This window comes from Nanorana parkeri, unplaced genomic scaffold (genome assembly GCF_000935625.1).
Source record: "Nanorana parkeri isolate BGI_ZX_2015 unplaced genomic scaffold, ASM93562v1 scaffold606, whole genome shotgun sequence".
In the NCBI taxonomy this organism is placed as follows: domain Eukaryota; kingdom Metazoa; phylum Chordata; class Amphibia; order Anura; family Dicroglossidae; genus Nanorana; species Nanorana parkeri.
In genome coordinates, this window is record NW_017306874.1 from 385,414 (window position 1) to 398,565 (window position 13,152).

Here is a 13,152-nt window from a genome sequence, read left to right on the forward strand (position 1 = left end):
TGTATATTACATCACTTCCGCATTCTCGTGTCACTCTCCAGCTTCAGATGCTGGAGAGGAGCTGATGAAGCAGATCTCTGCTTCATCAGCTTCTTCAGGGGGGTCCTAGGTGACATTAGGGGTCTTGGAGACCCCTGATATCTCCATAAAGAGGACCTGTCACCTCTTTTGCTATCACATAAGGGGGTTTCTCAGCCAGTTTATTGTGATAGCAATAAAGTTAACTGGAAAAAAAAATAGTAAAAAAATTTAAAGTTTCCCCCCAAATTTGTTTAAGTTACACAAAAAATAATTTCAAAAAATAAAATTTTTTTTAAAGTCCCCACCCCTACATACACGCATGTAAACATGCGTCAGGTGCGCATACCTGCGAAAACGACGATTGCGCCCATTACGCCGCACATGTTACATATCGCCGCGAACGTCGGAATGAGAGCAATAGCTCTAGGGCCATCAATCACTGATGACACTAAACTAATGAGCGGTAAAAGCTTTTAAAGCGTCGCCTATGGCCAATTTTGGGTATGCTAGTTTTTTGCGAGTGCGCGCAATTTTTAAGCTTGACATGTTTGGTGTCTATTTACCCGACGTGACCCCGTCTTTTATATTTTACCAAAAAAGTGGGTAATATTAGTTGTTTTATAACATAATGTAAAAAAAAATTTCAGTAATTTCTCCTGAATATAGTAGAAAATAAAACCCGTAGTGGTGATTAAATACCACCAAAATAAAGCTCTATCTATCCCCAAAAAATGGTATAAAATTAATTTCAGTACAGCGTTGCATGACGGAATAAATGTCAAAGTACTGCAGCGCAACACTTTGACGGAAAAATGGCCTGGCCAGGAAGGGGGTCTAAACACCTGGTCTTCAAGCGGTTAAAGAGCACTGGCCTTTCATTCCTTTGTGAAAGCTTTTTTTTTAAAGGGTGTCAAGGTTCTGGAAGCTCTTAAACACCCTTTGAACCCATCAGACATATTAGATTTCCTCATTGCCATCGCTTCTGTGAGGTGAGTTTGAGTTAGGGGCCTTGTCTTGCTAAACAGAGACAAGGTCATCTTGAGACCTAACACTTCTGTTCTCCCCAAGGTGGTTCCTTAATTTCACCTGAACCAGGACAGTTTTTCCATTTCTTTGTCCTGCTCCAGTACATCCCAAGGAGATGTCTCTTCACTGTTTAATGTGGCACAAGCTGTCCCTGTAAGTGGACTACCTGCCTCTCGTACCTGCTCCATTTTTTAGGTTTAGGCAACTCATCCTAGGCTTAAGGACAATAGTCCACCTTTTCCTATCAAAACACATTCCACTAGATCAGTAAGTGACTCATAGGTTTTTCAGTATCCGGCATCTATTTCTCAGAATTGTAAGGCTGCCATCTGGTCTTCTGTTCACATGATGTTCAGGCCTCCTGTTATACCAGCTGCAAATATAGATCCCTCAGGCACCTCCTATGAGCTTTATCTAGCCCCAAGTGTTAACATATTTGTGGGGTGTTAGCGCTTTGTTTGCTGTGTTGCCCACCCCTCACTGTTTTTGGTCATCCCAATTGTCTCAGAATTAACCTGACCTTGTGTACCTTAATGAATAATAAAGAAACAGTGTTTTTGACTTACCACAGAATTATTTTTTGGAGTTCATTGGGAGACACAGGTCCCACTCCTCTATAATATGGTCACTCCTGCTGCCACTTGCACAAGACTGTCGAGGGGGTTATGCTGTTCAGTTTTTTTTTTTGTTTTTTTTTGCCAGTGCCCTTTTCTCCTCTAGGTGTCAGCAAAATCCTGGTTTCTCAGAATTACTAACCCTGTCTCTATTGATGAACTCGAAGAAAAGACCAAAAATCAAATTTTTTTCCTGCAATGTAAATGGTACAAAATGATATTATGAAGTTAAAATAGAAGTTTGTTTGAGAATTTAGAAATCACAGAAGTTTAGGTTTCCCAGCTTAACCACTTCAGGATCATAGGACATACCTGTATGCCCTGGTTTTGAATTGGTTATACCAAGATCATGGCTGCTGCTGAAGTCGCAATCTTGGTATAATTTTAACCAGCAGACATTGGACTTTTGAGTGCAAGTGATATGGGCAGCTGTAGAGCAGTCTGATCACTTGTACTGTCCTTAAAAATGCTGCACCCCGCCATGGTTTCTGGGCTCTTCTGCCCCTCTGAAGGGCCCGAGACCATAAAAATATATAGAAATACCATAGCTTAACCCCTTCATGATGGAAGACATACACTGTATGTCCCCGCCACTAAGTGCCCAATTGACTGGTCACGTACAACGTACGTGATCAGCTGTTTGGGGCTGTGGAATGCTGGTAACCGCTGAGAATCAGCAGTTACTGTTCATTAATGGATGCCTCAGTATCTCGCGGTATACTAAGATGCTGAAGCTGACAATTATGTCTGGATCCGCCCAGCTGCGTGACTGGCAGCTGGCTCTGCCGGTATGTGTTCGCTCACCTCCCGAACTACTGAGCCGACCTGTGACAGTCTCATTGTCACAGGTAGGCTAGAACTATGAGGTGAGTGAAAAGCACTCGCCTCATAGTTCTCCTTTTTAAGTTTTTTTTTTCCTCATTTTGTTTTTCTATTTTATTTGTCCTGAGGGACGCGTTAGGCACACATATGTAATAGAAATATATAGCACTATCTGTCCTCTACAAACAATATATAATATGTGTGGGTGCACTTTGTAAGAAAGTCTATTACTGCTGTGGAAGAATCGCACAGCAAAAATGTAAAAAGTAAGTTGGTTATTAACTAACAAACACTAAAAACAAGTTGTCATGATGGGGTTAATAGCATAGCCTGCCTCTTAAAGGTCGTAGTAACATTTTCTCATTTCAATTTTGTTTACAGATTACACATGATAGCTTCATAACTAGGGCATCTGCTTAAATCCTACTGGTTAATAATTCTGACATGGAAGAGCTTGTACAGTGATCACTGTATGATTTATGTTCTCATAAAAATTGCTGTGGCATAGCTGATATTCATAGACTCCCTTTTTATATAGGAACAGCGTGATACTGAGAAAAATGGAGGCACAATGCAGCTGTACCAGAAAGCATGTCAAGGTAATGAGTTTCATATATTATCTATGCACCTAAAGACAGGTATGTGATATTTACATTAGCAACATAAAATATAGTACACTAAATCTGGACTGTGTGTGTCTGCATCAAGAATGACAACAAAACTGTATATATTTTCAAATAATTGAGTCACTGCTTCTCATAAAATCTTGTTAAAGTTTCCCTTCCTTTTCCTTGGCTTTGATTAGACCGAAATTAAAATACACAATACCCGCTAGATATTACAAAGATGATAGGCTATAAAGGTGCCTGCATGAAGAAGTCAAAGGCCTTGTACATTAAAGATAACCTGACAAATCATGAGATCTTACTATTAAAGTGAAACCCTTGTACTCAAATACTGTGTTAGGTCAAAGGTAACACTAAAGCAAAGTGTTACCTAATAGTGCATGTATACTATAACATCAATATATTTCCTCTGGCAGGCGGTATGCAAAGACCTTCTCTGTCTTCTGCAGGGGCCCAGTGTAAGAGCTTGTTGACTTCTCACACTGTTTTCAATCTCTCTTCCATCTAGTCCCAAGCAGGGACAGAGCAAAATTACTGGGGTTTTTTTTTTAGTTTTGGGTAGGTGGGTGGAATCTCTCGTATCTCAGAGCAACATCTAGGCTCCAGCACTCTTCTCTTCAATGGGATCTCACTTTTGCTTTTTTTTTTCTTACATTTTGTAAATTTTTGTATTTATACACTGACCTTTTTTTTATTTTATTTCCTGTTCATAAAAACTACAAGACTACATAACAGGCACAGCTTTACCAGCTAGATTTTTTTTCCTAGCGTTTCATTCTTAGTATAATGTCATTTGTTTTCAATTTTAGCTTGACCCAGAGGTGAATCTCCCTCTAGTTTCCTAGCTCTCTTCAGTTGCAATTGGAATCGCTACTTTTATCTTTGTATAATATAAGTGCGAGTGCAAACTAGTTAGGGCTGCAACAACTAATCGACATAATCGATTATTGAAAAAGTTGTCAACAAAACTAGTAGAGTGAGACCCTTCATAGTGAACACTGGCTATCGCTTAGGATATACATTTAGAAAGTGTAACGGTAAATGCCAATTGAATATAGAGGATTGTGAAATAGATGTGGCTTAATAAATTTTCAAGTAATGCTGTATCTCACTCCCGAATGGGGAGCACTCCCTGTACGAGTTCCTGTTCTTTAACATGGTGTCTGTTTTCTTGTGCAAGTATATATTTCAGAAACTGCCTATTACAGATACTGTAATATAAACGTGAATGATTTGACTGAAATGCTTTACCTGTGAACTGTGCTGTACTACAAGAGTTAACATGATTATTGAATGAAGAAAACTGAAGCTGAAGTTTCTTGTGTCTGTTTGTCTCAGATGTAGATGCAAAGGAAAAGATAATTGAAGACATGAAGCTGACACTCATAGAACAGGAACAGACCCAGGAAGAACAAGACCAGGCACTTGAGGCCAAAGTAGAAGAAGCAGAAAAATTGGCTGAAGGTAAATATGTTGCCTTAGATATGCAGTCATTTTGTGCTATCTTTTATTTTTTTATTTTACTGCTTTACAGTACTCTGAATGTGGGCCATCCTAATCAGCTAAAGCGTTACGATAGGTTATATTAAAATGGATCCATCATGCAATACTGATATTCAAGAACTTAATATGGCAGTCTATGCAAAAGCCTCAGTGGTAAATTACAATGTGTAGCTGCAGCCACTTACCTGTAGTTCTATTTGTTTACACAGCTCAGGTAAATTCATTTGGTGCTTAGAGACACCAGAGCCATTCATTTTCTGCTCCCTTAGGAGCTAATAATCTAATGTCCTTGCTATAATCCCTTTATGATCAGTATGACGGAAGCTGAATAACTTTCCATCTGTAGGAGGAAACCCATGCAAACACATAGAGAAAATGTTAAATCAATGCATATAATGCCCCTGGTGGGAACTGAACATAGCAGCCTACTGGGAGCTCACATAACCACCTGTGTTAGTGGTCATGGTCATTCCTGAATGCAGCTTGATATTATATAACCTACATATTAAAGGAGAACTATGAGGTGAGTGCTTTTCACTCACCTCATAGTTCTAGCCGACCTGTGACAATGAGACTGTCCCAGGTCGGCTCAGTAGATCGGGAAAGTGAGTGAACACATACCGGCGTTCGCTCACTTCTCGATCCTGTCACGGCTCTCTGCCGTGACAGTGGAGGGGCTGGATTCCCCGCTCCGATCCTCCAGCGCTGACTGGCTGAACAGATGGGGAAGGGGGCGGGTACAGCTGGCTCTGCCTCTAGATAGGCAGAGCCAGCTGTCACTCACACAGCTGGGCGGATCCAGACATCATTGTCGGGATCCGCTTCAGCTGCGGCAGCTCGCCCTATACCGCAACGTCTAGGTATACCGCGAGCTGTAGCTCGCTGTATACTGAGCCTAGGTTGACTGGAGGACGCTAGTTTGTGTCCTCCCGTTACCCTAAGGAGAACTATGGGGAAAAGCCTTAACCCCATAGTTCTCCTTTTTTAATATGCAAGTGGTTTAGACCAGCTGCTTTCTGCGCATACATCCTTAATGTGCTCACATGTTAGCTCCCATTTAGGTTTGTACATAATGACCAGATAACACATAGCCACAGCCTTACCAGTGAACATTTTATAGCAGTTTTTTTCTGAATGTGATGTATTGTTTTCTTTCTGCAGAATTGGAATTGTGGAAACAAAAGTATAGAGAGCTTGCAAAGATCTCTAGTAAAGAAATCCTAACAAAGTTAAGTTGCGAGACTAATAATAACGTGGAGACTGTCAACTCAGAGGTAACCAAGCTACAGAACCAGCTAAAAGTAAGTTTGTAACTGTTAGGTCAGATATACAGTATAATCAGTTCCTGCGCGGATCTAATGATGTAATATCTGCTGATTACTGCACATTTGGAGGCTAATTCCTGCCATTCTTTGTTTTCCAGTTGTCAGGTTTTAGTCTGTATTTGGGTAGCTGAAATCTTGATGCAAACTAAAGCTAGGCATGCACATTTCATTCTCTCTCATTGAGCCCACTGGCTATATGAGAGAAAATTAATAGATAGAATCTCTTGTGCTGGCTATTATATTCAGACAGCCGTGACACCTGCAATAATTTTCTACCTGCCTCCGTCAATTTATAAATATAATTTTGTCAAGCCAGGTGGTGTTCACAGGTCCCCCCACAGCTCAAGTTTTGGGTGATTCAACAGCAATTGACCCGAAGTTGAGCCGTGTATAGCCAACTTAAGACAACAATGGTACTTCATGCTGCTGTGACTTAGGCACAGATCTGACAGATAATTAAAGTTGTTCCCTTTCTTAAAGCAGCCACTATACGGTTTCCACAATTGCTGTTGCTTCTGATTTATTGCAATATTGTCTTTGGGCTGTAATGAATGAAAGGATCCTTTTCGCTATAGAAATTGAGACTGATTGGCTATTGATCACAGGACCTGGGAGTTGGCTGTTCCATATCCCATAGGCTACGCAACTTTTGCATGCACTCACATTTTTGACATCTTAAGCTTGTAGCTTGTAAAAAGTTATACCTGCCTACAGAACCGTGATGTCATCTAATGCTACAAACATCCCTGCACCACTTATTTGTTTTAAGATTCATCATCTGTGGCAAGGTCCTGAATGTTAAATGTCATACCATCAGCAACTCTAGTCTTGTAGGGTACTTTATTCACTTTTCATTGAGGAGATCCCCTGATGTCACAGCACTATGCATGTTCATTTGTCAGTGTGCATATAGTGGAACATCAAGCAGTTGGTGGTTTGTATTCAATCTGGGAATCCTCTTGATATGACACAGCTGGTAATGGTGAATGAGACTAAGGTCTGCAGCAAAGAGAAGGATATAGAAATCGCTACCTTCTGCTTGTCTACTGTGGTCTACTGGTTGGTCTACTGGTTAGTCTAGCTGCCCATAAGAGTGATGGGCCTATAGTGAGCCGTGGGAGGGGATTGGCCAAAGCCTACAACTACTTAGCTGGACACTTTTTTTTTTAATAACAAGAAGGCTGTATGTTTTGGCGCTCAGGGGATGCTCTATAGAAAAACAAGTCTGGAGGTGCCTGCTAAGCAATGTAAGTGATTAGTTTATTATGTCCAGATGTATGCTTTAACTTGAAAATGCTTACATTTGTGTAGTTATGATCCAATTTTACTTGTGTGTAGGAGTTTGAAGAGAAATACAGCAATGACAGAAAGAAATGGCTAGAAGAGAAAAAGACCCTTATAGCTCAGGCGAAAGAGTCAGAAAATCACCGAAACAAGGAAATGAGAAAATTTGCTGATGATCGAGAACGTTTTACAAAGCAACAGAGTGAAATGGTAAAAAAAAGTGTTTAATACCGATAGTAGCTTTCACGAGTTACAGTATGTAGTCATATCAATGAAAGTTGGCTGATAATTGTGTTACTGCACCTTGTTATTACTAAGCTAAATGACATAGTAAAGCATAATTAACGTATTGTAATTTGTTCAAAAAGTATGCTTTGATTTCGATCTGCTTTTTATCAAGGTTTTTCAAAGATAAGATGTTGTAGTTGAATGCTAGTGGGTTCATTGCTTTCTGGCATTTTATATCTTGTGGAGACTCCAGTGGGCAGAATGTTATATAAGGCCTTTTAGCTCTGACCTCATCAAGGAGCCTCATTTATCCTGCTGCAGCAGAAGAAGAAACATTGATGCTCAAGCCTTATTCTCTGATATATTCAATTGGCATTTACTAAAAAAAAATGTCTTGCGACTGTGTCTTGCTCAAAACCAGCCCTGACCATAGAGCTTATTCTGCCATCTCCTTGCTAAAAAACTTTTCTTTTGACGTTAACCCTTGAGTTCCAAACCCTAACTTAATGCCTAACACTAATTAACTCCTAGAATGTCTCAAAGTGTATTTATAGACCATTTTTTTTTTTTTTAGTTTTGGATTGAGTGGGGGAGAATTAGAACACTCTCCAGGTTAAAAGGTTGTCAACTGGGTAGAGAGTAAACGAAAAATCTCCCTTAACAGAGGTCTGGATAGAACTACCAGGGTTGCAGCTGGGACCTACCTCTGGCGCTCCACCACTGTCCTGAAATCATTAGTCGATATTGTTTTAGAAAAACTGTCACATGACAAACAGAAATGTATCGGTACTTGTAAGTACTTGGGCAAATATCAGTACTTGTAGAAATGGTATCGGTGCATTCCTTTATATTTATAAAAACAAAACTTAACAAGGGCTCTAGTCCTTCTCTAGTCTATTTAAAACAAAGTTTTGGCCCTACATACATTTTACTTCTTGACACCAGCATTTTCAGTGCTGTGAGATTTGCTCCATGTTTTCTGGATAAAAACAAAGTAAACTTAAAACAGTTTTCAAACTTTCTCAGTTGAGCATAGTATTTATAACAGTGTGTGTCATAACAGGTTTGCAGGCATATTAACGTGTAATACATTTTGTGATATGCCAGCCCCTGCTCAAATTAATTTCTTATGTTGAGTCATACAGTATTTAATCCATCACTGTATCTTCTCAAGATATCTGGTGGATAATAGTATTTCCTGAAGAGGGATAATAGCCTGTAGCTGGAATTCTTTTCCTTATTCGAAGAAGGAAAATAGCCAATATACCAGATAAAAGGCAATTAGTAGTAAAATATTTACTTAAGAATTCTGAGTAGCTGAATAAACGTGTATGCGATATGGTATACATATCTCAACATCAGTTACTTTGCCGCATTTTTCTTGTACGGCCAAAAAAAAAATGACTCACTGTGTTCAGTTTTTTTTCCTGTTAATCTGTGGGGAGAACAGATGTATAAGTATAAATAGGCTTTGAAATGCTCACCATTATTATTCAGATAGTTAAAATAACATGTAAATATACAGAAAACAGTTGTTTATCGTATCGTCAAAACCTAATGTATTTTTTAAAAAAACCCTGTACTTGCTGGTATACTTATCACTTCTCACTAGGGATGCACCGATACCACTTTTTTAAGGCCGAGTACCGATACTTTTTTCCAAGTACTCACCGATACCAATTACCGATACTTTTTCTTAAAGGGGCAGGTCACATTTTTTCTAAAGCAATACAAAACCATGATTTTAGGTCAGTTTCTTAATATTATGAAGAACATGAACACTCTGTAGTGTGGCACAGCTATATCCAATTCTGCATACCTGGCTTTATATTATAAGAACTTTATAATATAAAGCCAGGTATGCAGAATTGGATACCGCTGTTCCACACTAAACAATAATACACTGTTCTGGAGTTTGGACATGTGATCATCTATTTTCCCCACTAGGGGGATACAAGCCTTAGTTAGCAATGGCATGATAAATATTAGTTTCATTATTCAATGTCTTTTTTTTTAATAACATTTATAATATAAAAAAAAGACATTGAATAATGAAATTAATATTTATCATGCCATTGCTAACTAAGGCTTGTATCCCCCTAGTGGTCAAAATAGATGAGCACATGTCCAGACTGCAGACCAGAACAAGTATCCCCATAGTGGGGAAAATAGATGAGCACATGTCCAGAGTCCAGAACACTGTATAGTGTGGCACAGCTGTATCCAATTCTGTATAACTGGCTTTATATTATTATAACATTTTCTTATAATATAAAGCCAGGTATGCAGAATTGGCTGTAGCTGTGCCACACTGTGTTCTGGTCTACAGTCTAGACATGTGCTCATCTATTTTCACCACTAGGGGGATACAAGCCTTAGTTAGCAATATCTACATAGTTATTAGGGATGCATCGGTATCGGCGGCGATACCGAGTATTTGCATGAGTTTGCATCTATTTTGACCACTAGGGGGATACAAGCCTTAGTTAGCAATATCTACATAGTTATTTTCTTTTTTTTTAAATACTATATGCAACAGAGACTGGTGAGGTGAGGAAGCCTGACTGGTGAGGAAGCCTGTCATCATCCAATCGGCCAATCAGCGGGAGAAGAGGTCAGAATGGAGCAGAGGACAGAGGAGGTTGCGGCCATCTTGCTTGATTGAAGACGCGATGGAGGTCCTGTGTGCGGCGGATCCGGGTCCCTGAAGATGGCGGACGCGGCACAGGTACTCGTTTTATGTTTTGGAGTATTTGCACGAGTACGAGTACTCATGCAAATAATCGGTATCGCCGCCGATACCGATGCTTGTATCGGTATCGGTGCATACCTACTTCTCACAGATATCACAAATATAAGAACATAAAATGCTGCTCTCTGGTGTGTATACTATTGCCTTCTCTCTAATGGACTAGAAAAAATGTGAATCTTTGTCGGGTATATAATATGCAGTTGAGGGTGCAAGCCGCTGGATCTGATGGTTAATTTCATCTTGTAGTGTAAGTTAAGTCTGTGGTGTTGAGTCCAGTTACTCTGGTTAGGCAGCTCTTATAAAGCCTCCAGGGGCTTTCTGGGTAGAGACCATAGAATATAGAGGAACAAGTATATGTTTAAGCGTCCAAGTGTGTTTGTTAGAATCTTAAAGCTCCAAAAGAGCCAGACAAAATCAAAGCGCGTTGGCCTGCTCTTTTGGAATTTTATGGTTTACGTGTCTCTCAAACATCTGTGTGGCATTGGACTAGATTTCCCTTCGCTTTCCTGGTAAAGGAATATCTAAACTCATGGTAGATAAACATTAAGAGCTTAACAGAGATTGTAAACCTTCCCCCTATTCAAAAAAATTAAGCATTTTGGCTGCGGTCTGACATTCAGCTAAACCAGACACAAGTGAAGAAAATAAAAAATGATGTTTTACAACCTTAAATATAATTTTGCTTTACTTTATTCAAATCGAGTAGTTTTAGACCTATGGCCTTCCATTAAATAAAATGTGCTGAGCTAAGAGCAATGAAAATTTACAAGGTTTGTAACCCCTTACCACTATATTCAAAACAGAAAAAAAGTTTTGCCTTTAGATCCCCCACACTTGGCTATAGCGGTTTGGCTTCTCTCTTCATTTAGAGAATCCATGGGAGGCAGGTGACACCCCTGTTGTTGAGCAATCAATATTGGATTGAGTTGCACACTGAATGGGAAACCTTTTGTGTTGAAGATTTATTTTTTTCAGCTTTAGTTTCTTTTCATCTTGCATAAGTCTAAATTCTTGCCTTTCTTCCCAGGAACAACTCTCGGCTCAGTTGGCTGAGAAGGATAGTACTCTTCAGAAATGGCGCAATGAGAGGGACACACTTGTCTCAGCACTTGAAATCCAGCTGAAAAGTCTGCTGTCCAGCAATGCTATAAAAGAGCGAGAAATTGAACATTTAAAACAAATTACCAATGCACACAACAATAAGGTGAGATTGCTTATTAGATCAGTGTTAAAAGGCATGTTAACCTCAAAGGGTCCTAAATTGTACCAAGTGCACGGGAATGTATACATTGGATTCACCTTGATAGAAACATGCAAAATAGTTAAAGCAGGAGATTACAATTTGCCACCTCTTGCTCTGCTTCATAATTTATAATGTAATAATAATAATTTAAATAATAATGATTTATAATATTTGTGAATTCAATTTTTTGAAAGGAGCCACCTAAACTAGACATAAAAGTGCTAATACATGAGGTGACTTTTTTCATTGGAGAGGTGTTTTAGCACCTTCATCTCCATTCACAGTTAATAGATGATGACATCATATTTCATTTTATAGTTGGCATCTGATTTGACCTCTGCCTATGAATTCTCTGGTTTGTGTGTTTTCCTACAAAATCCTGTGTTCTTCACTTAGTTTACAATCTTGGTAACTGCAAGTAGGGCCTCTTTAGCTTTAGATCAATATGGCAAAGTCAAATAAAAACAGCAAATTAAGGTTTTGTTTTTTTTGGCACATGTGGTGCTAGTTTCGCAAGGCACTCTATGGAGCAATAGATCAGGCTACTGTACAACGACCCAAAGCAACCTGTTCAAATACATCATGAAAGGTAATTACTGTGTTATCATGGTTTATTACACTTTTTTCCTTTTTGAATGATCAAATGATCTATACACATAGAGATTTCTCCAGCTAGTGTCCTAGCATTGCAGCATGTTTCTACAGCCTACTAAAAAAAAAAAAAAGCTGCCAACTGATACTTGAAGGTGTTATTGTCACTATAATATTAACAGTAAAAAATTAAAAGAGCACCCCTCTCCTGCTCTGAAGGTGTCTCGGAGATAGGAGGTTCACATTTCCTTAGAATACTAAAAGCAGTTTTGGTGACTAGCTGAATTCTACCATAGGATTCTTCGTCTCTGGAAGATATGAAGAGGCAGCTAGCTGCTAGTGAAGCCACCATCAAAAAGCTGCAGAAAAAACTCTCAGAAATGGAACCAGCCTCATCTGCTACTACAGCTGGATTGGTAAGACTGAAAGAAACTAGTAATGCACTGCAGAGATATGATTTTACATGAACCCCAGCGTTCTGCATTTTACATGCAGAAAATATATTTTTTTTAGAAAAAAAGGCAAAGTGATGGAGTAGAATGTCAAATAAGATGTTTTGCAGCATGTGTTATAAAGAAATGTATGTGTCCATATGTGCTCTCTGAGGCTCATTCAGTAAAGCTTAGACCAAAGTGCAATAACCTTTAACAACCAAATATTGTTACTGAACTGATTGGAGCAATCTGATATTGTGCTATGAGCATGGCATTTGTGTGGTTGTGCATTGGTCCACCAAGTGGTATAGACAACAGGCATGGATAACACAGTCGTTGGCATTCTGTTAAATATTGTTCTATCTACAGCGCTGATCTTTGTTTAAAATACAGGTGGAGAAGTCACAAACCCCGATCACTGAACAACCTGAATCAGCCAACTTGTTGGGCAGAAATAACAGCAAAGGGGATTCTTCTTTAAGAAGTGATGTTTCCACAAGTGACAGTCAGGTTAGTAACTGAGCAAGCAACAGTGTATATATAAGTTAAGTTTTTTTTTTATGATTAAAAAGCTAAAAGGGAAATTCCTTACAATGGTGAGTGTTCAAAATCGGCCTTCCCAGGGTCCTATTGCCCAAATGTTTTTTTTTTTTAAAGCAATTTGCTTATCAATTAAAATGGAT

The 13,152-nt window shown here is 39.0% G+C and overlaps 1 protein-coding gene across 1 annotated transcript in view; it reads left to right on the forward strand.

Moving 5' to 3' along the window:
• The window catches only part of KIF20B (kinesin family member 20B), a 79,677-nt gene that overhangs the window by 49,536 nt on the left and 16,989 nt on the right, over positions 1-13,152 (forward strand). The window contains exons 22-30 of the mRNA XM_018562842.1: positions 928-1,010; positions 1,149-1,200; positions 3,022-3,082; positions 4,448-4,573; positions 5,774-5,913; positions 7,276-7,431; positions 11,229-11,405; positions 12,332-12,451; positions 12,863-12,979. Of these exons, the coding sequence (XP_018418344.1) occupies positions 928-1,010; positions 1,149-1,200; positions 3,022-3,082; positions 4,448-4,573; positions 5,774-5,913; positions 7,276-7,431; positions 11,229-11,405; positions 12,332-12,451; positions 12,863-12,979 (1,032 nt within the window). The remainder of the gene's footprint in view (positions 1-927; positions 1,011-1,148; positions 1,201-3,021; positions 3,083-4,447; positions 4,574-5,773; positions 5,914-7,275; positions 7,432-11,228; positions 11,406-12,331; positions 12,452-12,862; positions 12,980-13,152) is intronic.